Source organism: Lissotriton vulgaris, chromosome 11 (assembly GCF_964263255.1).
Source record: "Lissotriton vulgaris chromosome 11, aLisVul1.2, whole genome shotgun sequence".
In the NCBI taxonomy this organism is placed as follows: Eukaryota; Metazoa; Chordata; class Amphibia; order Caudata; family Salamandridae; genus Lissotriton; species Lissotriton vulgaris.
This window is the reverse complement of record NC_141699.1, coordinates 404,282,563-404,309,041: the sequence shown is the minus strand read 5'-3', so window position 1 is coordinate 404,309,041 and position 26,479 is coordinate 404,282,563. Positions and strand designations below refer to the sequence as shown.

Sequence of the window (26,479 nt, the reverse complement as noted above, 5' to 3'; positions counted from 1 at the left end):
CGACATGGACACGCAGCTGGACCGAGGCCGAATGGTGCTTTAGCATCCTTGTTCTACCCTGGTGCGCCTTTCAGGCCAGAGTGGCAACCAGAGGAAGGTGAGGACTGGGAGAGGTCTGGAAACCCTTTAACTGACCAGTTGGAGTATGATCCGGACTGTAGAGAGGAGTTGGGGAAGTCAGTGGTCTGAACACCTCCACAGACCTTGGCCTGTTGTCTCCTCCTACCGTGGCTATGGAGGAGGGAGCTTCTTACGCAGTGGTGTTGCGTAGGGCAGCCGAGACTCTCAACCTTGAACTAACTACGGTGGCAGTCAGGACTAACCTGACGGAGGTGCTTCATCTGGCAGCGAGCTCTTCGGAGCCCCTGCTGCTGTTTAATGAAGCCCTAGCTGACCTCCTTTTGGACTCCTCGTCCAGGCCCAACACAGGGGCTAGGGTGGATAGGATGATTGCCCAACGCCACCACCCGGCTCGGGCGACCCCACTTTCCTCTCCCAACACCCCACACCTGGGAACTTAGTGGTTCAAGCCTCAATGTTCAAAGGCACAGGACGATTTCAACTTCAGTAGCCCTTTGATGCTACGCCTGGCTGAGGTCGACTGGTTTTTCTGGGGATGTCCAAGCTACCCTCCTGGACATGCCCTTTGATGGCCGTCGCCTGTTCGGCGACCAAGTAGACCGCATGCTAAAGCGCTTTAAGGACTCTCGGGCTAAGGCCAAGTCTTTGGGCCTCTCCACCACCCGCCCTGTGCAGTCTGCTTTTCGCCCCTTTCGTTGCTACGGAAGGGGTGCCCTGCCACGTTACTCCCAGAGCCACAGGCCAGCGCAAGCTGTTCCTCCACTGTGTGGCCGGGGACCTAGGACCTACCGCTGTAGGGCTGGGGGCCAGCGAGCGTCGAAGTCCACCACCGCCCCATCTACAGCAGCCTCCAAACCCTCTTAGTATGACTTTCTGGGCCACCAGTCGCCAGTGGGTGGCAGGATTTGCCATCTTTACCCCCACTAGCGCACCACGTCAGACAGGTGGGTTTTGCAGCTAGTCTAAAGGGGCTAGTCCCTTCCCTTCGATACCCCCTCAACCATGCCAACTCAGTACCGTTGAATGCTGGAGGATCATCTAGCCCTTCTACAACAGGAAGTAACGGCTGTCTTGGCCAAGGGAGCCATGGGACGAGTTCCTGCCCCAGAAGTAGACCATGGTTGCTATTACTACTGTCTGGTGCCCAAGAAGGACCAAAGCCTGCGTCCTATCTTGGATCTCAGGAACGTCAACCGCTTTCCTGGAAGAAGAAGTTCAAAATGCTAACGCTAGCTCAAGTTCTGTGTGCCCTCGATCCTGGAGACTGGATGGTAGCGTTGGACTTGCAGGACGCTTATTTTCACATACCGTCCTGCCAGCCCACCGGCTTTACCTGCGGTTCACAGTGGGCCACGAGTACTTAGTGTACCGTGCTCCCCTTTGGCCTTATCACCACTCGGGTGTTCATGAAGGTGATGGCAGATCATCTGCACAGATCATGGGTTTCAGTCTTCCCTATCTCAACGACTGGCTGTTGAAGGCTGGCTCGCCTCAGGCTGTCGTCTCCCACTTCCAGACTACAGCAGACCTCCTGCATTTGCTGGTGGTTACTATTCACACCTGACTCCCTCTCAGACGCTCCCTTTCATCTGAGCTGTTCTGGATACAGTGCAGTTTCGGGGCTATTCTCCCGAACTGCGAGTCCAGGATATTCAGGCTAAGATGCCGATGTTTCAGCCTCTATCTTGGATATCAGTGAGACTGACTCGGAGGCTGCTGGGCCTTATGGCCTCCTGCTTGTGACACATTGCCATTGGCATATGCTGGCTTAACAATGAAACCTTAAGTTCCAGTGGGTGCAGCATCTGGTGAATCTCACTGGCATGGTCCAGATAGCGGAAGGAACTACAAAGGACTTGAACTGGTGTCTTAAGAATTGCGATTGGGTCAGCGGCAGTCCTCTCTCCTTTCCCCAACCAGATCTAACAGTAGTGACGGATGCATCACTCGGGGGAGGTGGAGTCAGAGGACTCTGGACTCCAGTGGAATCCGGACTTCACATCAACCTGTTGGAGCTCTAAACAATCTGATAGTCATTACAAGCCGTTCTATCCTCCATCCAGGGAAGGCTAGTGTAAGTGCTCACAAACAAAACCACCCCAGGTAATACTGCAACAAGCAGAGCAAGGTGTGGCAATGGATTCTTTGTCAAGAGGCCCTGCATCTCTGGACATGGCTGGAACAGCAGGGCATATCCCTGGGGGTACAACATCTGGCGGGTTCTCTGAACGCCAAAGCGAACAAACTCAGCGCATAAAGATGCCTAGTGGATCATGAATGGCCTCTTCATCCGGGGCTGGTGCAAGGTCTCCTTCAGCAGTCGGTAGATCCTTGGTTAGATGTGTTCACCACCAACGAGAACGTGCAATGTCAGCAGTTCTGAGCGCTGAAGTTTAAGGTGGCTCTCGCTCTGAGACACTTTTAGTCTCGAGTGGATCTCTGCCCTCTTGTATGCCTTTCCGCTAATACCAGTTCCTGCCCAGAATTTTCAAGAAGATCAGGAACTACCGGACCCAAGTCATCCTTGTGGCGCTGGATTGGGCACACCAGAGTCTGGTATCCCAAGCTGTTGCGCATGACCATTGGTCCTTCGATCAGGCTGCCCCTTCGGGAGGATCTTCTGCCACAGCAGCAGGGAAGGGTTCTCCACCCGAACCCAGCAATGCTCTGCCTTCTTGCATGGAGATTGAGCAGCGACAGTTGTTTGCTTTCGACCATCCGCCCGAAGACTGTAACGTTACCTATCTTGGGACGATGATCCGTAGAAGCTTCTGGGCAGACCCATTGGGTACACCCACTACCTTCTCATTTGGTGTCTGGTTATTGGTTTTCATGCCTTCCTGCTTAGTTTAAGAAGCAGAAAGAAGTATAACCACCTTTTTACAGCTCATGAAAAATTATATGCGTGACATTGTGTAATTCCTTGGTAGATAAAAGAATGTTCTCAACTTGGGTGAAGATGATTTGATTAGAGCTCTCTGTCCTCTCTGTATCATTGTTGCAACTGCAAAACTAAATGTCATTTATTTCTATAAGTATAATACTTATTACTTTCAACTGTTGCTGTGCGGTGAAAACAGCACACAGTAGATGCCAGGGGAAGATACTTCCTTTGATTGGTTATCATGTATGCTTTCTTTGCCATTTTACCATATTGCAAGTGACGTCAGTTGCTCAGTCTCGGACACAGCATGGTGCCTACTCAGTTAGACTGACCTACTGGATTAAGATTTGTGACAATTACTGCTTTTCTTCAGGAAATTGGTCGTGCCTCCTCGAAGAGAGGGATTTTTGATCTGCAAGGTTTTATGAATGTTTTACAGAAGAGACCCCTTGGTTTGGAATGCCTTACTGGAATAGCTGAAGAATAATGCACTCTCATCTTGAAGTTGTAAACACCATATAAACATGATGCTTCTAAAAAGGATTCTCAGTAAGCTATGCCCGTAAGTCTTCATATTGCTTTTCCGCAAAACACTGCTTCAACGACATTGGATATAAAAAAAAGAGGTTAAAAAAAAATGCACAGACTAGTTTACATTGGTGAAACACACCTGACAACAAGTGAGGCCACGTTTGCTCAGGTCCCCTGCCCCCGCTCAGTATGCAAATATTATCTAGTAGTATGGGTGTCTTTCATAGATTCACATGCCTGAATCATTCCCCGTCGTCGAGATGGGAGTCCCCGGTACATATAAAAGTAATGTCCTATAGACATACATAGAGAAAAATAGGCCTAAGGGCCTTGCCTTAGTAGCCTATCCATGTCCTTTTGTAAAAAGGACTAAATTCCAGAAGGTAGCCAATCAGCTACCACCTCCCTCTAGAACCTTCCTGTCAGGAGCCTCAGTCTCTCAGATTTTCTACCGCACGTTGTGCTAGGGAGTCTCCACCTGAGTTCTCCTCAGGTCTCATAGTTTATCTCTTTTTCTCACAGAAAATTGGATATTTCCTTCAAAACTCAACTATGGCTGATCAACAGAATAAAGGTCTCTTCAGGGCTTGTTCATACTGTGGTAAGAAAAGACTACACGTCGATGACAAGCATGACACTTTCCTGTACTGTCTTTATCCTGATCATTCTCCCAAAGAATGTCGAATTTGTAGAACATTCTCTACAAAGACACTTAAAGAGAGAGAAGGAAGGCTGCTCCTCTGGTTGAACAGACTGAAAACCAGAGACGACCTGGAGTCTTCAGAGGATGGTGAGATGGCTTCAGTTTCCTCAAAAATATCTTTAAAGAGGCCAAGTGTTTCTTCCCCTAGCCCTTCAGACGTTCCTCCTAAAAAGACTCCCTCAAAGTCTTCAGAGGCAAAATCTACCACATCTGTTAAGGAGGCGCCTGCCTTCAGGAAGCCTGCGCAGTCGTCGACAACAAATCCGTCGACGCTTCCCTCAGCGATGAGGAAATCCATCTCTATAGTCTATATATTTCTACATCGACGACGGTGTCGACGGCGTCGTCAGCATATTCGACGACGACGACTACACCATCGTCGACGGCAGGTAAGCCTGTCTCGTCGATTATTCTCATAAAAAAGCACTCGACGTTGCCTAAGATTCCGTCGACGACGACAACAGCGTCGACGACTAAACCAAAACCGTCGACGCCTACTCCGCCGACAAAGACCTCCTCTACGACAGGCGTGTCGTCGTCTAAGACATCGACGACGGTGAAAAACATCATCGTCGACGAAGACAGTCGTCAAGCGTATCGACGGCGAAAACGCAGTCGACTAGCAAACCGTCGACGACGAAGACCTCGTCGACTAGCGCACCGTCGACGACTAAAACCTCGTCGACTAGCACACCGTCGACGAAGATACCGTCCACGAGCTCTCCAATAGGAATTCAGTCGACAACGCCATCGACGACGACACCGTTGACGCTATGGAAACAATCCAACTTGATTCCACTCAAAAAGAGTACAAAGAATCCAATTACACCGGATTTAACGTCTCCAAGCAGGGTTCAAACGTTGCCCCCATCTAACCTACTGCAAGGCGACGAATCGGACGATGACCACTACGAGCAGGCCACCAGTCCTTCAGATGAGGATGACTATGAAATGGTGTTTACTGAAGAAACTGTACATTCACAGGTACAGAAGCAGGTCACACCTATGGTATGCCTTCCAGTATCTATAGTCTCAGATCTACAGTACTTGATACAAGACTACAAGAAACGATTTCCTGACTCACCAACGGCCCCGTCAACGGAATAAACTCCGGTCTCATCTGGGCCGACCTCCTCTCCAAGACTAAGACCATCACCTTTGGTGATACCTCGAGAGAGAGAGAAACAGTACATCATATCTCGTCTACTGACGACGAGGGTGAGGAACCAGAAGAAGGGGAGGTTCGGGATGACCTTTCCGACCACAGGGAGCATGAAGACTACATCGCTCCATCTCCAGCCACACTTGAGCCCAATACATCGGACTCGCCGCCAGCGGACATTGGCGGATTCCATAATTTAGTGGAGAGAGCGGCCACAAGATTCCATATGACTATGGATTCCACTGAAACGGACTTTTTCTTATGATTTTAAAGACCAAGTCAGAAAAACTAGATCAATTCCAATCATTGATCACATATGGGAACAAGGGAAACAATTAATGCAGACACCAGCCTCGGTCTCCGCAGTGGTACCCAGACTGGATAAGAAATATAAGGTACCCGCAACTGCACCAACATGCCTTACTGGACATCCAAAACTAGATTCCGTTGTTTCCCAGGCAGCACAAAAGAACTCTAGAAATCCGTCCTCTCCGTTGTCAGCACCACCAAACAAGGAAGGCAGAAAACTAGACTGTATTGGCAAACGCTTTTCAACCACTTCAGCCATGACCATCAAAGAAGCTAACGCCATTGCACTACTAGGGCGCTACAATAGGCAATTGTGGGAGGACTTTGCCCCATATCTAACAGAACTGCCTGATAACTTACACGAGGAAGTTCAATCACTCCTTAAAGAGGGACAAACGTCCGCATCAGAGCTTATTGACTGTGCCGTAGATGTCGCAATGACTGGCTTCAGACAGCTAGCGGGTGCCGCGGTCTTGCGAAGACCAGGGTGGCTCAAGGCAACATCCTTTCGTCAAGAAGTCCAAACTAAAGTGCTTGACATGCCCTACGACGGCCAACACCTCTTTGGGGAGAAAATAGACGAGGCCTTACAGGCAATCAAAAAAGATACGGACACTGCACGGGTGCTTGGCACGTTACGGTTTAAAAACCAGTCCTTTCGAGGGAGCAGGGGTAGAGGTCAGCCCTCTTACAGTGGATCATACCAGAGCAGATCCTCTTACTCATATAACCAAAGCCGAACGCAATACCAGCAGCGGCAACAGCAACAAGGATGTCAGACTTCATACGGAAGTCCAACTACAGGGGAAGAAACCAAAGGAAACCCTCTGGCGGACGCCAATGACCGTTTCCAACAGCCAGTCTGTCCACCATCTCGTTCTTTCAAAATTGGAGGAAAATTGACACACTTCCTCCACAATTGGAGATAAATAACTACAGATCGATGGGTGCTCCAATTGATCCAATACGGACATTCATTGGAATTCAATTCAATTCCCCCGACAACTCCTCCTCGCAAGCTCCAACACAGTCACCTACGTCTACTCCTTCAAGAGATCTCTTCAATGTTAAAGAAAGGAGCAATAGAGCGAGTACCAGCAGCTCACAAAGGGAAGGGATTTTATTCCCGTTTCTTTCTAATACAACAGAAAAGGAAAAAATGGAGGCCCATCCTAGATCTCGGGGCACTCAATACATTCTTGAAGAGTCAATCGTTTCGGATGGTGACTATCCAAGAGATCTTGAGATCGCTGGAGAAAGGAGACTTTATGACTTCTTCAGACCTACAAGACACATATTATCACTTCCCAATACACAAACGCCACAGAAAATTCCTCAGATTCGCAGTAGCGGGTCAGCACTATCAATTTTGTGTCCTCCCATTCGGCCTAAAATCAGCACCTCGAATCTTCACCAAATGTCTCTCCCCTGTGGCAGCATTCCTAAGACAACATGGACACCAAGTCTTCCCCTACCTCGACGACTGGCTGGTGAAAGCACCATCTACAACAGGCGTAGCAGAGTCTTCCAACGCCTGTCTAAAACTTTTCCAGCAACTGGGCTTGACGCTCAATCACGAGAAGTCTACCTTACAACCCTCCAAAATTCTAACATTTCTTGGGGCAACTCTGAATACGGAATGTTCAAAAGCATTTCCATCTCAAGAGAGGAAGCACAAGGTGATTACCCTGGCCACCGCAGTAGCTTCAAAGAAAACCATACGGGTCCGTACATTCAAGTACCTTCTAGGGATGATGTTCTCGTGTATCCTGCTCATTCCACACTGTCGGCTCAGGATGCGCCCCCTGCAAGAGGCCTTGACCAGACAATGGACTCAGAGCACAGGCTCTTTCAAGGATCATATTGTGATTACTCAACAAATATCCACAGCCTTGCTCTGGTGGAGGATGCCCAAGAACCTTTCGCAAGGACTACCATTCCTGCTACCGGCAACTCCACGTGTAATAACTACAGATGCCTCTCTACAAGGATGGGGAGCGGTCCTTCAAGAGTTACAAATCAGCGGCAAGTGGACGGAACAGGAAAGGCAGCTCCATATCAACCTCTTGGAACTGAGGGCAGTTTTCCTATCTCTGCAAGCCTTCCTCCCACGCATCTCAAACTCTCCAGTGCTTGTCAGAACAGACAACACCACGACAATGCACTACTTGAACAAGCAGGGAGAGACACGTTCGCTTACTCTATCTCGCGAATCGCAGAAGATTTGGAACTGGCTAGTGCTCCACAATATCACACTGACAGCAGAGTATGTCCCAGGCAAAGACAACATCATAGAAGATGCTCTAAGCAGACAGAGATCCCTATCCCACGAATAGGAACTCGAACAGAAAGTGCTGAACCGCATACTCTTGGAATGGGGGAGTCCGCATATCGACCTCTTTGCCACCAGGGAGAACGCCAAATGCCGCAACTTCGCAAGTTGGCATCCCTAGTCGCGGTCACTCGGAAATGCGTTTTCCATCGCATGGCGCAACGTGTTTGCGTACGCATTTCCGCTATTTCCCCTCATTCCAAGAGTCCTTCGTAAAATGAAAGTGGAGCGTAGTACACTGATTCTGATTGCCCCGTTCTGGCCGCGGCAACATTGGTTCACGGACCTCCATCGCCTCTCAGTCCAACCGCCAATCCGTTTGGGTCAACATCCAACACTACTCACAATGTCCAAAGGCCAGGTACTGCATCCGAATCTGAAGTCTCTCAGTTTATCGGCATGGCTCCTGAGTACCGAGTATTCCATCAACTAGACATTCCGCAGGAGTGCAAGGAGGTACTCGTGAAAGCAAGAGCGGACAGCACAAATAAAACCTATTCCTTCAAATGGAAACGATTTTGCATGTGGTGTAAGGACAATGGTCTCCATCCTTTCCGGGTTGCCCCAGAGCAGCTATTACCATATCTATTACACCTGGCACAATCGGGACTTGCGCATGCCTCTATCAGAGTTCATCTGGCAGCAATTTCCCGGTTTACGAAAACATCAAAAGGACCCTCTCTCTGGTCTCACTGGTTAATAAAGCAATTCCTTAAAGGCTCTACAGATCCTTCCCTAGACCAAGAAGAGTGCCACCAACATGGCATCTCAATGTGGTACTCAACCAATTGATGAAACACCCTTTCGAACCAATACATAGGGCGGATCTCAAACATATATCCTGGAAGACAGCCCTTCTATTGGCTCTGACCTCAGCTAGAAGGGTCAGCAAACTACAGGCTCTTTCAATACAAGATCCCTTCATGCAGTTCAAGGAAGATAGAGTGATTCTAAGAACAAATCCTCGATTTATTCCTAAGGTCCCGTCGGACTTCCATTTAAATGAACCATTAGTCCTCCGATCTTTCTTCCCAAATCCCAGTACTGCGGCTGAAAGATCCTTGCATTCCTTGGACCTAAAGAGGTGTCTTAAATTTTACCTTGACAAAACAAAACACTTCAGGAAAACGAACCAGCTTTTCATCGCTTTCAGCAGACCACGAAAGGGCATGCCAATTTCCAAACAAAGCATTTCAAGATGGATATCTTCTGCAATTGCCTTTTGCCATGACAAAGCAGGAAGGCAATTACAATCCAAAATCCAAGCTCATTCTACAAGAGCTGTGTCCACTTCAGCCGCGCTATTTGCTGGCGTGCCAATACTGGACATTTGCAAGGCAGCGATCTGGAAGTCGCCGCACACATTTACCAGGCACTACTGCCTGGATACGGAACTGATGCAAGATGCAGCTGTGGGCCAGGCTGTGCTTCGCCACCTATTCCAGTGGGGTGAGCCTTCCTCCTTCCCACCATCCTTCACTGGTATGCACATTTACTTACTTACTTTTTGTTCCTTGTTGATGGTTCTTAGTTGCATGATATATATATATTACCTACTGGCGGTCGCCAGTAGGTATATATAGTTAGGATTTTTTCTCTATGGGATTTTTGAAAATTCTATGTCTAATAACTTTGGCGTTTGTGGACGGAATTGGCTGAAATTTTCAGGAAAATTGAACATTTTGTTTCTGAGCAGCCCCTGACAATTTGGGGGGGGTTTCATCAAGGGGGGGCCGAGAAAAAAGGGGGGTCCCAAAACGCGTTTTTCCCATGTTAATTTCCATAGGGCGGTTGGCCTCACTTTTAGCTCGAACGGCTGAATGGATTTGTACGAAACTTGGCAAAATTGTAGGGACTGTTAGCCCGATGTGCCTTTGCTGGGTCTCAATATATATGCTCCAGTGGATTTTGAGTAATTTAGGTTCAAAAAAAGATATATATCTGGGCGGAGCCTAACCACACATCTGATCTGATTGGCTGTCAGCACTTCATCCAAGAAGTGTTGGCAGCCATCTTGGGACCAATATACATGATAGCACCTCATTAAAAAGCATTGTAGTTAATAGAGGGTTTTAGGACTTTAGTTACATTATAAATCATTTGTTGATGGTACCATACTCGTTTTAGGAATTGTGGTGGGTTCTAAGGTGATTTTACCATGTGAAAAAACCTTCTGCTGTGATATCATGAATATTGTTTGAAAGAAAACTAATATCTCATGATTTTCCCACAGTGGTTTGGAAGGGGATCTATAAGCTAAACTGAAAGCATATTTTTCTGTAAATTCACCTTATCTTTCTCAGTCATGTGAAAATGAAGTCTGACATTCTCAGTAAAACATGTACATCCAACAAGGACAGAGACTGTCAGTTGATTCCTTTGTGTTCTACTGCAGCCTCCTAGAGTGTTCTAAAGAACAACTAGAGCGCTAACAGTCCTACTTATTACAAAGGTATGGCACACCTGAAGCCATCTTGATTGGAATAAAGTGGTAACTCTTAAAACATTTAATTTAAAAAGAAACAACATGAGGGGGTATATTTTGCCATAGAAAGTATGATTAGTGCTGCAGAATGAAAAATTAGGGCACATTTTGAGTGACTTCTCAAACCCTCTTCAATTTCATTAAAAAATTCTGACATACAGTCTCCCAAGATGGCCACCAGAGACAAAAGAGCCTAAATGTAGCCCAAATATCACCCAGATGTACCCCAAGTATAGCCCAATGACAGAATGTCCCAGAGTGTTCTAAAGAACAACTAGAGCGCTAACAGTCTTACTTATGACAAAAGTATGGCACACCAGAAGCCATCTTGATTGGAATGAAGTGGTAAGTCTGAAAACACTCAATTTAAAAAGGAACAACATGAGGGGGTTAATTTTGCCATAGAAAGTATGATTAGTGCTTCAGAAAGAAAAATTAGGGATCATTTTGAGTGACTTCTCAAATCCTCTTCTATTTCATTAAAAAAATTCTGACATGCAGACTGAAACATGCACTTTGAATACCAGCAGCAGACGTCCCTGGTGAGCAGTAGCTTTACTACAGTGATCTAATGTGCAACTAGAGTGCTAACATTCAGAATTTATGGCAAATGTGTGACACATCTGAATGCCTTCTTGATGGAACCAAAGTAAACAAGCATTGAAAATGCAATAGATCTCGCCCTCGTTTAAGTTAAAGCCATTCTGTTTGTAATGAGGTGGCTTTTTAGCTTTGCTTTTATTAGTGTTTTTTCAACTTTCATGTAAATAACATGCATCTGTATGCATATAAGTATATGTATGCATGCATTTATGTTTGTATTTATATAGATATACAGATGATATATGTTTATATATGTATGTATATATATATATATATATATTCACTGAAAAAACCATAGGCTATAGACCATATATAGTTAGGAATTAGCATTTACAAAACCTTGAAAATTCACTGAAAAAACCATAGGTTATAGACCATATATAGTTAGGAATTCGCATTTACAAAACCTTATTTTACTCACACAAAACCATTGAAATTCCATATATAGTTAGTTGAACTAACTATATATCGCGCACCCGCAATCCACTGCTGATGATGTCACATATTACATCATTCATGACATGGTCAGTGACATCACTGATGACATCACTGATGACATCTCAAATGACATCACTGATGACATCACTGATGACAACATCCAGTGACTGTATGTTTCTGTAAAGTTAAAATATGTCTTACATATTGAAGAATGAGTGGATGTATAAGTGTCTGGATGAAGGATTTAGTAGGTGCATGACTGACTGTATGAGTGAGTGATTAAATGTGTCTCACTGAGTGCATGGGTTAGTGACTAAACTGTCTTAATTTGTGCATCATTATGTCTGTTGTTCTGTAAACTGTTGCATGTGTTGATAAGTAGCTATATGAGTAACTATATGGGGTATTGATTGGTTGCCCAAGTATTTGTATGGGAGACTGAGTGTGTGTGTGGGTGGCTGGGAGGTGTATGACTCTGTGCATAGATGTGTGAGCAGTTGATTCACTAGATGTATGGTTTCAAAAGTGCATGTGGAAACAGCTGTATGGGCGGTTGACTGTGTGCATGAGTGTATTCGTGAGTGAATGGATATCTCAGTGCTACATGTCAAAGTAAGTACATATGTAAAACATAGTACATGTGAGAGTTGACATATATAAATACCTGTGCATAAGAGCCAGTGAATGTGTGAGTGGCTGTATGGATCATTGTGAACTTGTATCAGGGATTGTATAAGAGAGTAAATATGTGTTAGTATATGTTTGAATAAGTAAAGTTTGTATAACTGTATAGTTGAGGAAATGGAGGTGTGATTGATTCTTTGCATGACTGACTAGGTGTGTGAGTAACTCCATGGATGAGTGACAGTCTGTGTGTGTCTGTTTACACTGATTGTATCTAAGGTTATATTAGAGTCTGAAGAGGTTCATCGTATTATCACATGAATGATATCATCAGTGATGTGATCAGTAATGTCAAATGAGATGTCATCAGTGATGTCATTTGAGATGTCATCAGTGATGTCACTGACCATTTCATGAATGATGTAATATGTGACATCATCAGCAGTGGATTGCAGGTGCGCGATATATAGTTAGTGCAACTAACTATATATGGAATTTCAATGGTTTTGTGTGAGTAAAATAAGGTTTTGTAAATGCGAATTCCTAACTATATATGGTCTATAACCTATGGTTTTTTTCAGTGAATATATATATATATATATATATATATTTTCTCAGACTGCTTATGCTGGTCCATCAGAAATGCGCATAATGTATTGCTTACTACTTCTGGATAAGAAATGCGTTACTACCTGTAACTGCAGTTATCTAGTATTGGTGTCTTTCATAGATTCACATGCAACCCTCCCGCCTCCCCTGGAAGGTCTCACCTCTCTAACAAGTATTACACCTACCTAGCTTGGTGCGTACGAAAATCTGAGAGACTGAAGCTCCTGACAGGAAGGTTCTAGAGGGAGGTGGTAGCTGATTGGCTACCTTCTGGAATTTAGTCCTTTTTACAAAAGGACATGGATGGGCTACTAAGGCAAGGCCCTTAGGCCTATTTTTCTCTATGTATGTCTATAGGACATTACTTTTATATGTACCGGGGACTCCCATCTCGATGACGGGGAATGATCAGGCATGTGAATCTATGAAAGACACCAATACTGGATAACTGCAGTTACAGGTAAGTAACACATTTCTTAATGGGCCGGCCCAGCCAAAGAAAGGGAATGACAATGAAATTACAATACAATACAATACAATACAATACACCTCTGCCATTGATAAAAGGAAGGTAACAGACTCCCAGGTACCTCCAGAAAGGCCTCTCGGGCACCCACTGGGCTGCTGGCGGCATCGAAGAACGCAAACAACTCCCAAATAGGCCTCCCAGGCTGCTCAAAAAAGCAGCCCTCAGCTGGAACTGGACACCTGCCCCTTGGGCATTGCCGGAGTGCCCACGTTACCAATCGGATGCTGAACGCACCTCAGATCTTCACGCACAACAGAACTAAAACAAGCCCCTTTCAACCACACACCATACACCACCATCAACATCAACAGTTGATGGACAGAATGCAAAACAATGTCATGCATTCACCCCAGTACAGAGATCTGGGCCTAACTCCATCGTTTTTTTTGCTCGCCATTCCAGTTTGAACCCAGCCATATGCAAATCAGTCTTGACCCTGTGCCCCATGGGAATAGTCCAGCCCGAACTGCCAAGTAAGGTCCTCCTTGGACTGGAAACAAGCATCCTAGGACCGGGTGCTGCCTGCACACAACCATAGACGTGCCTTTTGAGACTGTGACGCACACACATTCATTCAACCACATATGCACCCACTCCATGCATCACAGACTAGAATTGGTTCTAGTCTGCTTATTGACAGGACGCCTCAGCTGCAGACTGCAGCTCAATGCAGCCTCTGAAGGTACATTGAAGGTGGTTGTTTTGGGTGCTGGTTGTTGTTCCTGTATATGATTATTGTGTGTGCTCCCCTGACTCTCTGTGCTCCATCGCGTGTCCCGTTCCTACTCGTGCACTCAGGTTATATTGAGCTGTTATGTTTGTACTAGTTAATTCAATGCCCATAGGATTCCCGTTGTTAAACTAATGTTCTGATTTTTTTACCTTTGCCTCAAATTGTAAAGCGTTCTGATATCCTACAGGATCAAGTTTGGGCTATATAAAACTTTATAAATAAAATAAATAAATAAAATCTTGGTAGCCAGACGTCCTTATATGAAGACCGTTTACACCTGCCTTTGGGAAAAATTTGTGGCATGGTGTTCAGAAAGAAACATTGATCCCCTTACTCGGGTTCTCCTATCCGTTCTTTCTCTTATCTCTCTGCAGTCTCTGCTTTTCTTAGGTTGCCTGACCAACCTTCCCTTTTCCAGTCTCTTATTGTACATAGCTTCTTGAAAGGTTTACAACATATGTTTCCTCCCACTCCTTTCATTATGCCCCAGGGGGACCTCAATCGTGACCTTGTGTGCTTCTTTGAGCCTCTGCACAATTGTCCACTCAGGCTCCTTACCATCAAGACCTCCTTTCTTGTGGCTATGACATCTGCCCGAAGGGTCAGTGAGCTTCAGACCTTGTCAACCAAGTCTCCTGATGTTAACATTCCAGACAAACTGATGGTTCATACGAGAGCTTCCTTTCTTCCGAAGGTGGTCACTCCATTTCATGTAGGCCAAACCATCGCTCTGCCTACGTTTTACACTCTGCCTCATCCCTCCAAGGAACAGGATTGACTTCACCATCTGGGCCCAAAAAAAGCGGTGTTCTATCATGACTGCACACAAGTTCGACCAACTCTTCATGGGGTATGTTGGAGTGAAGAAGGGAAAGTCTTTGCAAAAGCAGATCTTCTCTTGATGGATCTTGCTCTGCATTAAGATCTGCTACTCATTGGCCAAGAAGCAACCCCCTGAGGGTTTGCTCGCTCATTCCACCAGAGCTAAAGCTGTAATCACTGCATTATTTTGTGGAGTTCCGGTGCTGGACATCTGACGGGCAGCAACGTGGGCTTCGCTGCATACATTTACCAAACACTACTATCTGGACAGTCCGATCCGCAGGGCTGGCCAGGTTGCCCGTTCAGTCGTGCAGTGAAATTGGTCTGTAGGCCTACCTCTGGGGTGTGATTTCTTGTGTATCCATTCTTAAGTAAGGATTCTGCAGCTAGAAGTCTCTATCAGATGAACAGTTTACTTACCTTCATTTACACCTTATTTGGTAGAGACTCTGTCTGGTGCATATTCCGTACCATCCCACCCATCCTGCCCACTCTTCGAAGGGTATTCTAGGGACAGGGCTTAGAGCCCTAGTTTTCCACACAAGTGGTCAGTGTACTTTGTTGCTCCTTGCTTCTGGCATGGAAAGTCGCCAAAGTAACTAACGTCAGCTTTCCTGGGTGGTGTCTACATAGGCATCACAAGCATAATTTCTGGCGGGGATGCAAACGATGCCACACAGAGTTGCATGACGCCACCTCTGGCACGCAGGGTACTGCTCACAGAATTTTTTTCGGATCCAGTCTAATTCTTCGGAGTAATTCTACGGTAAAGAATCTGCAGCTAGATAGTCTATTAGTTAAGATGTTACCAAAGGTAAGTAACTTGATAATTTAGCACAGAGATAGAATCCCTACTAATGTAATCAAGTAGCTACTCATTCAGTTTTTGAATATAGCTGCTAGTTAAGTAAGTGAATTAAAGCCTTGTTAACTTAGCTGGCAGAATTCCTTGTTGGGTTCTAGAGACCCTGCTTGTTAATCTTATGGGCAGATTTGTCAGTTGGGTTAGAAACGGGTTTTTCATTAAAGGCTGGGCGGATGTTCTTAACAAGATCCCACATGTTCATGAAAAAAGCACTTCTTTTGCTGGGTCTGTAGGGTCCAGATTACAGAACACGTCGTAGGCTGTTGCAATCCTCCTTCTGTTCACCAGATCAGTTGTCACTAAGCCGTCTAGTAAGTAATAACGTAGGGTGTTTGGTAAGAAACCCAGCCAGTGACCTATTGCCAGCTGTCTAGTACTGACACTGTTCGTCAAACAAACGCACTTGCTGGTAGAAGGCTCATCTGAATGGACGAGAGCAGATTATCCAAAGAATATCTTCAGTTTCGATGTTCATGTTGTGAAGGATCCCAACCTGAATGTGCACACTAACCCCCTGGCGCGAGGGAATGGGCCAGGAATTGCATGCTGACACTTGGTCTGTTTCTCACACACATCAACGCAGAGCCCCCAGAGGGAGGGAGGGAGGGAGGGAGGGAGGGGGAGGGGAAAGGTTGTTGGATCTTCTGATTGCTTCTCCATGACCCCTGGCTTCGGAGAACGTGATTGTGAGAAACAGGATGGGGAAACACTGCGGACATACTGATTCATGACACAGGTTGCCTGCACGCTGCAAACCGGCAGATGCAGGAAGTAAAGTCTCTATTGCCTGCTTATGCCAGACACCCACCTGCCCTCTAAACTGCCCCCCCCTCCTTCCTCCCTTTAATCCTGAGTGATTGAATTCAGTTCGGTTTAACACCTTCTCTTCTTCCAACAGGTGGCGTTCACAACAAAAATCTACCACCCGAATATCAATAGCAACGGTAGCATATGCCTGGACATCCTGAGATCGCAGTGGTCTCCTGCACTCACAGTATCGAAAGGTAGGACGAGCTTGTGCCGACGCTCGCATGCACATGCACTTCACAAAGCGTCCCTTGGTGTTCTTACTAAAGGCTGCATGTATTATTCTCGAGTTTAAACCTCTGGCCTGAATGTTTGATTGTACATTTCAACTAGTTTGACAATTAGTAAAGTTGTGTGCTGGTAAGCCGCCCATGCTGCGTTGCATAAAGTGCTGACCATGTCCCTCTTTCCTCTCTCTTCGGACCTGCCCTCCCCACTTCTCGTTTTTGCCGGTGGACCTGTCTGCCCTGCTCCAATCCCTGTGTCTCGGCCGTTAGCATTTGTCTAGTGCAGTGCCGAGTGTTTTTTTTGTTGTGCAGTCATGGCTTTGTCAGTTGCAAGATCAGATCACAGCAGATGCCTCCCAGAGGGCGATGCGATTTCTCCTCATCCGTGTCGCACTCTGAGTTCAGCAGTTGTGGAAGGCCTCTCTTGCACCCTGCGCCACCTAGCGTTGCTTGGCCTTGCGCTGCATGATGTAAGTCTCCAGATATAAGCTGGGCTCCTGCCACCACCCACATGTGCGGCCGGGGACGTGTGGAAGTCAGCTGCAGAGCCCATCGCACAAAGGCAGACAATAAATATAGAAACTGCAGTGCCAGCAACTGTCGGGTATTTATAAACACAAGGATAAGGTTTTCAAGGAGGACACATCCCTTCATCCAGAACTAGGGTCAAGAATAGAAATGGTGCCTGGCCGTAGCAGGCGCTGCCTCTGCTCAGAGGAACGACTGCTGTGTGACACTCTCCTTGAAGCTGCTTTTATAATCTGAATTTTGAGTTGTTCGATCTAAACCGTCTCTTTTGAGGGCAGCGGGTTGGGCTTCGCTTCGTTTCTTCTCTTTAGTCTCTCTCGCCTGCCTTGCATTGTGAATGCAGTACTGTAACTGACCACTCCAGTGAAAGCACATCTTGAAAATCAATATCACTTCATTTTTTATTGACCTATTCTTTCATACACAGTCTCATTTGTGAGGCTTCTCAGAAGAGATGTTTTGTTGTTATCTTAAGCCATAGAGGTAGTTTGTATTTCCAATTCCTGGACAAATGCTTTTTTATGCGTCTGCTCTGCCCTCGAACCCAGTTAAATGCCCGATTTCAATCATGATGTCCAAACAAACACTTTAAAACAGTTTGAGAGTACTGAATCCTGGCATTGATAGGTTTCAAACTTGTACTTTGAAAATCATAGTTTTTAATAGTGGATAGTCTTTTCCGTACTATTTAACTTAAAAAGTGCTAGTTAGGAATGCACTTTTGCATAGCTTCTAATATGTTTTATGTCTTATTAATAAACTCAGTAGAAGTCTGGTGGCCATGTAATAGAGGATCTCTAGACCTTCCCTTTTCCTCCTGTCACTTGTGCCCTTGCTTCTTTTTTTTTTTCTCTTATGAAGGTGATTCTGTGTGCTCCTGCAAGGATTGGTTGTCGTCACCATATTAAACTGAGCCCCTCATTGCGAGTGGTGGAATTTCACAAGGAGCAAAAAAAGTGGTTGGAATTCCGCCACCTGCAATTTCCAAATGTCTCTGGGCCTGAAATTATTGGGTCTGCTGATTCCAAGTCTCCTAGTACTTGGGTCCAGAGGCATCTCAACTCGCTTTGTTGCTTTGGGCAGCAGCACAACCCAAACCCTCCAGGAGCACGTTGGAGGGAGCATTCAATATATACACAGCTGCCTGTAGAACCACCTGATGCTATTGGGTCTGTGCAGTTATTCCTCATTCTGGGTAGTAAATGCATAATCACCAAATACCTGCCGGAACCCGAGATTTCGGCTCAACAGTATCCTCACACCAAATTCAACGTACTTTTAATAAGGGCTTAGTGATGTTCTAAGTCTGCAAATATTTGCTTTGGTGTATCAGCAATCTGGTGCCTAATAGTCTAGATCCGAATTTCAAATGCCACAGGGCACCTAAACTCATTCAATTTATGAAACCCAAATCTAGACCAGATTCTCGTCTGTCCCATTAGCCAAATCCAGCCCTACTGTCTCCCTTATGGCTGTTGCTGACACTGCTCCTCTCATAAAACATGTGCAGTTATTATCCCTCTTGTTTGTTGATTCTTTAATTAAAAGCCCACAAAAAATGGTGTCTTGAGACGCCTTGTACTTACGTTTGTTATTCTGTGAGTTTTTAATAAAGTTCTGAGGCAACAACAAGAATTGCTTTGATAGTACTCTGGTTATCCACAAGAGAAGAAATTAACTCTGTTCCTATCATCACCACCTCGCCCCCTCAACATTTCTCCCCTCCGAATAAAATTTCCTTCATCACCACCACACTGGACTTATTCTGACAAGGATGTTCACTCTGTGCCAGGGCATTCTGAAGATTCTCATTCTTATGACAACCTGAATCCAATTGGTGTTTTTTGCATAATGTAAATTTCTTCAGTCAGTAGGGTGACCAGAATTTTAAACCCAAAAACTGGTACATTTCAAGGAAATAGAAAGACTACAATTTTACTTCAAGCGAGTGGACATAATGACAGCGCTCTTCAGCAGAAAATTACAGATTAGGCAGTTAGAACATACATAAAAAGCAATTTTTTAAACCCAGTAGCTTGCCTGATAAGTAGATTGTTTTCTTGAAACAACTGATCGGTTTCCCTACTTTGTAAAACATTAAAAAGCACCTCCTGCCGTTTTCAGTCGACCCTCTAAAAACCGGGACAGGAGCTACATTCCCTGAAATCTGCCAGGACAGCTGGTTAAAAAAAACGGGATCGTCCGGGCAAATCCGGGACACCTGGTAACCCTACTTCAGTGGTACCTTGAAGGGTATTCTAAAACGGAAATCAACTAAATACTCGAGCTTAGATTGCATGTTTCTGTTTTGGGGTCCCCTTCTCCAGATTTGCAGATCTGTTGATAGTAGTCAGATGTGCTGGGTTAGAGTGGGAAGATCAATTGGAAGCGTTGACTGTCAGCAACCAGTGGTCCCCTAAAGAATACAAAATTGCAAATATATTTTTGGAAGTGTAGTCCATTTGAATAGAACCACAGCATTTGCATGTTTGGTTCACTCTTGAGTGCGTTGATCCTACCTATTAACTCCACAGCCTGTTTTATGTTCTCAAAGAAAAAAGTTCAGAGAAAAAGGAATGGTGTCTTATCTCATTGCATGGTGTCCTTCCAATGAGATCCTGGGCATAGACTCCTCATATCTTTTGTTGGCTCTCATGCACAGGAAATCACAGACGATCTGTTCTGAAAGATAACTTGAAAAGGTGGCTTTGCACAACAGTCTGGGTGTTTTTTTTCAATTGTTTTAGGTCTACATGGGTCCTTTGTGTTTGAAGTTCTGTTTTAAATTGTTCGTATTTCATTTGTGGCTTGAATTCCAAAATTATGTATGCATGAAGTACAAGTATTATTCAGGATTTCTGATGGACGATGCTTCCTGCAGATTATTTACAGTTTGACTATATCCAGGTGCCAAGCCAGATTGGGAAACTCTTTACTTAGTTTCCCCATGCAGCTCCGCACCACTTCGACTGTGATAACACATGCCTACATACAGCAGCGTACTTTGTATTAGTGTTTGTTTATTTCCATGCTTTTCCAACATAAATCCAGAGCTCACGCTTAATTAGTATTTGCTGAATTATTTAACTACAGAGTGAGCTATAAATCTTTAGCTCTAATTTAACTTCTTGGGCTTTCAGTTTGAAATTTTGTAAGAGTTATTTCAGACCCAAGTTAGGACTTCCCTTAGCCGTTATGGCTATTCTCCCACTTGTTTATTCAAACAACAGTGGTCCCATGCATTCCATAATATATGAACCAATAAATATAGACAAAGTCAGATCTATATTTGGAGTGACATGTCCAGGGGGACCATCATCAGGACAATCCATAATTGCCTTATTGTTAAAACCTCAAAATGCCAAGGCAGCGTACTGATACTAATTTTGCCGTAAGGATAAACAAAAGCCCGGACCAGCAGCCCCGAATAAGCCATGGGTTGCCGCGTTACAGAATCGTAATCGGGCGACGCCAGGGTAAGCCGGTTTAGTCGGTCATAGGAAGTGTTCCCTGATGATGGTCCCCATGACCCAATAGGGGGACCGAAACACCGTCGACTGGTCTAGCACCCTATACAAAAACTTGATTTCTAACTACTGTAATGGTGCTTTTTGACATTTCTGTATAATTTGAATGTGAACAGAAAAACATTTGTTTGCCTTAAAACCCTTCTATTTTTCACCATCTGTAACCACCCCGCTAGTGTTGGGCACAGGCTTGTGTACCACACGGGTGCAGTGTGGAAGGTATCTTCGCTGTTTGGATTTACTGTTTATTAAGTAAACTTGAATGACCTCTGTCCGGCTGGACATGTCGCTCCAAATATAGATCTGACTTTGTCTATATTTATTGGTTCATATATTATGGAATGCATGGTACCACTTTCGTTTGAATAAGTACGTTCCCCGAGGTCCCCTGCTGACTGAATTGGGGCCCCTTGTTGTTGCTAATATTCTCCCTCTTGTAGCACATGATCATAGTAATGGCTTCTGATCTCAAATCTGTATGTGGCAAAGTCGTTCTGCCCTCGGCCCACCCAGGGAACTGTATTTTTTCCAAACTATTTTTATTGGCATTTATTTTAATATCCATCTATAATCATACATTTCAACAGTTGGTAATATATCACAATACAGCACTTCATTGGCATATATAATATGTTATTATAACTTTGGTTACGATTTGAGGAAACCATGGAGCAGGTTATCCATGAAATTGCTTACACATGAATCCCACCCAGGGAACTGTAGAGACAAATATTTTGTCCTTTGGTTGGTGGCAGCAGTGGGAGATTCAATTGGGAAATGGGACAATCAGTGGTCTCTAGGTTGTACTTTCCACAAATATTCTATGAATGGAGTTAGAATAGTAAATTTGCCTTCTCAGCTTTCACAACATTTTCTGCAACCCTGAAGGTGCATCTGAAGTCAAGAAACTCAAGCATGCTGTGTATGGTCACCCACAGAACAGAAGAAGAGCCAGAGGCAAGTTGCGTGGCCCTTTAAGCTTTTCTGCCTTCAGGGGACAGGAATCTATTCAGGTGGTCATTAACACCACCTTATGCATTATTTGAACAAGCAAGGTGGTGTAGGATCAAGTATTCTCTGCTCTAAAGCCCTCGTTGAACAGATCTCCCATGTGGTTCATCATTTTGCAAGTTTTTGGGGCGGGCCAGTTGACACCTTAAACAGGCATTGCATTACAGACCACAAATGGGAACTTGATTCCCAAATGAGTCAAACGATCATTGTGCACATGGGCCACCCTCTGGTGGGTCATTTCATCTCTGTGGATAATGAGAAGTGCACTCTGTTCTGCATGCTACAATTGCCTTCTGAGTATTAGCCTTTTAAAGAGTTGATACACGTTTGGTTCAGACCTGTTTAGTGTTTCCCCAGTGTTCTTTAATCTGATCCTGATGTTTTTGACAGCATCACGATTTGAACCATTTGCATAGTTGCTTCATGAAGTTGTTGCCACAACCAGATTTTTTTTAAATAGGTGTTACATGTTAAGTAAGTTCAATGAGCTAATATACAAAAAAAGCACAGGTGCACAACACAATATCGACAAATAAAATGAATTCAAACTATAATAATCACAAGAGTAGAGTTCCTCATTTTTGATTTCTTTTATTCCGAAATGTGGTAGAAAAGGTAGTACAGCCGACGTGTTTCGTCCCGACTTGGGACTTCTTCAGGGCGTTTTCTGATTCGAAGGTCGTGTTAGTAAGTCCTAAAGATTAGAGTAACGTGCTGAACCACAATCTTGAATCTTGATAGTGAATATGTGACAAGGGTATCCAGAAGTTCTCTTCCAGGGGATCCTCATCAATAGTCATAAGCACTGAATATTCCCGCCCATGTGCGGGACCCCGGAAACAATATAAAAATATATATTTAAAAACATACATCTCGCTCCCCATATATGTTCATACATATATTATTTTTCTCACACCAATGCAGATCCAAAACTGAGGCTAAAATAATGTAAATACATGTACATGTACTGCAATTAGTAAGTAAACAAAAAACACATTGGGTCAAATTTCCCTTGAACTTTGTGTTTTAATGAGTAAACCCACTCATAAATCCTGAAAATTGCTTATAAATAGACATTGTTAGCCCTCAGGCTGCATTGTAAAACAATAGCATAGAAAATGAAACCATTTTCAACAAAAACTGGCACCGTGCCTTTAAGGCAGCCCTGACCCCAGGCTTCCCATCATGCCTCAGGGGTGACAGTTAGGTCAGTTGTTCTTTGCATAACACTGAAGACAGGGCTCAACCATAAGATTGCAATAGTACCGAATCTCATTTACCTGGCGAGGCTGGTGGGTTGCCTATGACTTTGATGAGGATACCCCTGGAAGAGAACTAGGATTACAGGTAAGTAACTTATCCTTCTCTTCCAGGGGATCCTCATCAATAGTCATAAGCACTGAATAGAATAGCAAGCCCATCAACCACCTGCAGGTAAATGAGAAGTACATAACTCAGCTGCTAAACAGATTCCTCAGAGAGGCCTGGCCTACCTGGGTATCTGCTCTCGTGTCCGAATCTAGACAGTAATGTCTGGTAAATGTATGGACAGACCTCCAGGTCGCCGCTTTACAAATCTCAGACATGGGCACATTTTGTAGGTAAGCTGCCGTGGCAGCTCTACCTCTAGTGGAATGCGCTCTAGGGGTAAACCCCAGAGGTTTTTGCGCCAATTGGTAAGCAAGTTTGATGCACGAGACGATCCATCTTGAAATGGAACGTTTCGATGCTGCATGACCAGTTCTGATCGATCCATAGTTAATAAATAACTGATCAGAATGTCGAATCGACTTGGACCTGTCCAAATAGAATTTTAAAACCCTTTTCAGGTCCAAAGAGTGTAAGGCCCTCTCAGCTGGAGTAGAGGGATTGGGAAAGAAAGTGGGCAGAGAGATCGACTAATTGACATGAAAATCTGACACCACTTTCGGTAGGAAAGAAGGATGCATTCTCAGCACAACTCTATTCAAATGAAACACTGTATATGGTTCCTTGGTACAGAGTGCCTGAATCTCGCTCACCGTGCGCTACCAAAAAAGCCGCTTTCCAGGAAATATGCTGTAAAGTAGCTTTATGAATGGGCTCAAAAGGAGGGCCCATCAACTTTGATAGTACTAGGTTCAGCTCCAAGGGAGGAGAAGGAGGACGTATCGGAGGGTACACCTTTTTCTGACCCTGCAGGAAATCTTTTACCGCTGGCAACTGGAAAAAAGAGGTTTGTGAACGTGATCACCTATAAGCAAGAAATTTGACCTAATGTGTTTTTTGTTTACTTACTAATTGCAGTACATGTATTTACATTGTTTTAGCCTCAGTTTTGGAGCTGCATTGGTGTGAGAAAAATAATATATGTATGTACATATATGGGGAGCGAGATATAAGTGTTTTTACATATATATTTTTATATTGTTTCCGGGGTCCCGCACATGGGCGGGAATATTCAGTGCTTATGACTTTGAGGATAGCCCTGGAAGAGAACTAGGATTACAGGTAAGTAACTTATCCTCTCAGAGAAATGACAAGACAACTGCTATGAAAGGGTCGGACCCTTTTACCGCTGGTGTTCGTGGAAGACTACATTTCGGGCCGTGACTATCCTATCACGAGCCGGTTGCTGACTCCAGATGGGGCACATTCCTCACCACAAACGGTGAAACGGTGACCTCTCTATTCATAGCGTTTGAGATACCACACGTGGACTCCCAACATAATACATTGAATTACGGAAACTTATTTGGTTCTTGAATAACCACATTTGGCTTTGTGCTTTTTACTTGCTGGTGACTGCCCTCTTTGGAATCCAGTAATCTACGCTGGCCTCTGTGCCACGATTCCTGACTTGGAATTCTGGGTTTTATATACCCCCCATCTTGATATTGAAGTTTTGGCGCAGCATATACTCGTGAATTTCTTCCTGATCCTTGTTCATAGCAGTTGTCTTCTTGTCTTGTCTTCTTGTCATTTCTCTGAGACTTCTGGATACCCTTGTCACATATTCACTATCAAGACTCAAGATTGTGGTTCAGCACGTTACTCTAATCTTTAGGACTTACTAACACGACCTTCGAATCAGAAACCGCCTGAAGAAGTCCCAAGTCGGGACGAAACGCGTCAGCTGTACTACCTTTTCTACCACATTTTGGAATAAAATAAATCAAAATGAGGAACTCTACTCTTGTGATTATTATAGTTTGAATTTATTTTATTTGTCGATATTGTGTTGTGCACCTGTGCTTTTTTGTATTTTGTCAAAGTTCTTTTTAAACTAGCATTGTGATGGTGGGTGCCAATTAGTGTGCACATATTTCCCTATGTTAATAGAAAGGGAATGATATGATGAAGAGTTTATCAGGTTAGGTGCTGTGATCAAGAAGGTCCCACTGTCTTTTTTGTTTCAAGTAAGTTCAATGAGCTGTAGGTCCTCTTGGTTCAGCCTTGTTTCCATATACTGTGGTGTTACTTATTTGTGCGTATTTTCTGCCCACAGTTGTATCATCCTTCATATGACTGTCACCTTGCTGACTTTCTTCACTCCTCCACATGCTTTTATGGAATGGGAGAGATTGCATAGGCCTACCTTTAAGTGGGCCCTTAAATGGGAAGCAGTGTAGATCACTAGTTGTTTTTGGGTTTGATAAGTAAGAAAAAGGCAGAACTGTTACCTAGCACACGCTTTCTCATTATTGTCCTTCGTATAAAGTTTTGCTGTGTCCTCGCAAACAAGGATACTCCCAAGGATATTAATACCTGCTAGTCTTGGGCCACACCTCCTCAATGGTACTATCCCAGGGGTATTCCATTGGTTGACATTTGTTGTGCTGCTACGTGGTGTCTCCATGTGTTTGCGAAGCACTACTTGTTGATGGATCCTTCTAGCCTCACATTCTTTGCCTTGTGAATAGTCCCCATGGTTGAGACTGGATCCGGAAGAAGTACTCCTGCACGCCGTTAGGTGGCATTGTGGCGCTTTGCACAGCCTAGTTCTGCTCCTTAAGTAACGTGCAAGCTGCCTATAAGCACCATTCATGCATGCAGATGTCTGTTCCTTTTAGAGGCACATCCAGAGTTACTCCTTAGTCTTTTTCAAACCTAAAATTGGTTTGCATAAATTTTCTACTGCGCAAGGGACCAGACCCATTCCAAAACAACAAGTGTCAAAGTGAAGAGACTGTTCCAAATAGATGTTTGTGATAGTCCCTCACAAAGTATGTCTCTGGTGCCTGGGGTTGGAGTACGATTCCAGGGCCTGCGATGACTATGCACAGATGAATCTGAAGGCCATACAGTACTGTGAGGCGAACCGGTATGTTGAGAAGCTTCGGAAGACTCCACGCCATTACTAATTGAGTTTAAAAGAAAAGTCCTGTTCCCGAAGTTGCTTCAGATTGTCCTTGCTTTTGAAGTCTTTGGGTAAGTCCAGGTAGAATAATAAGAAATTAAAGCAGGTATTGGCCCCTTCCTGCCACTCTCGAACTCCAGCGATGGCATCAGCGTGCCATCTAGTTCCAATACAACCCGAAATTCCAGGTCTGTCTACAATGACATAGCAAGTGAGAGGCCATTTGGGAGCAATACTTTGTATTTTTGCCTCTGCTGGTTCTCTCCCGTTTGCCTTTCGGCCCTAAGAATCTGTAAGGGGCTCCAGACGGATTTCTGCCAGCAGATC

At 44.6% G+C, this 26,479-nt stretch overlaps 1 protein-coding gene across 1 annotated transcript in view; it reads left to right on the top strand.

The window, feature by feature from the left end:
* Window positions 1-26,479, top strand: part of UBE2D4 (ubiquitin conjugating enzyme E2 D4) — a 362,319-nt gene that overhangs the window by 162,699 nt on the left and 173,141 nt on the right. The window contains exon 5 of the mRNA XM_086943450.1: window positions 16,609-16,714. Coding sequence (XP_086799576.1) covers window positions 16,609-16,714 — 106 coding nt within the window. The remainder of the gene's footprint in view (window positions 1-16,608; window positions 16,715-26,479) is intronic.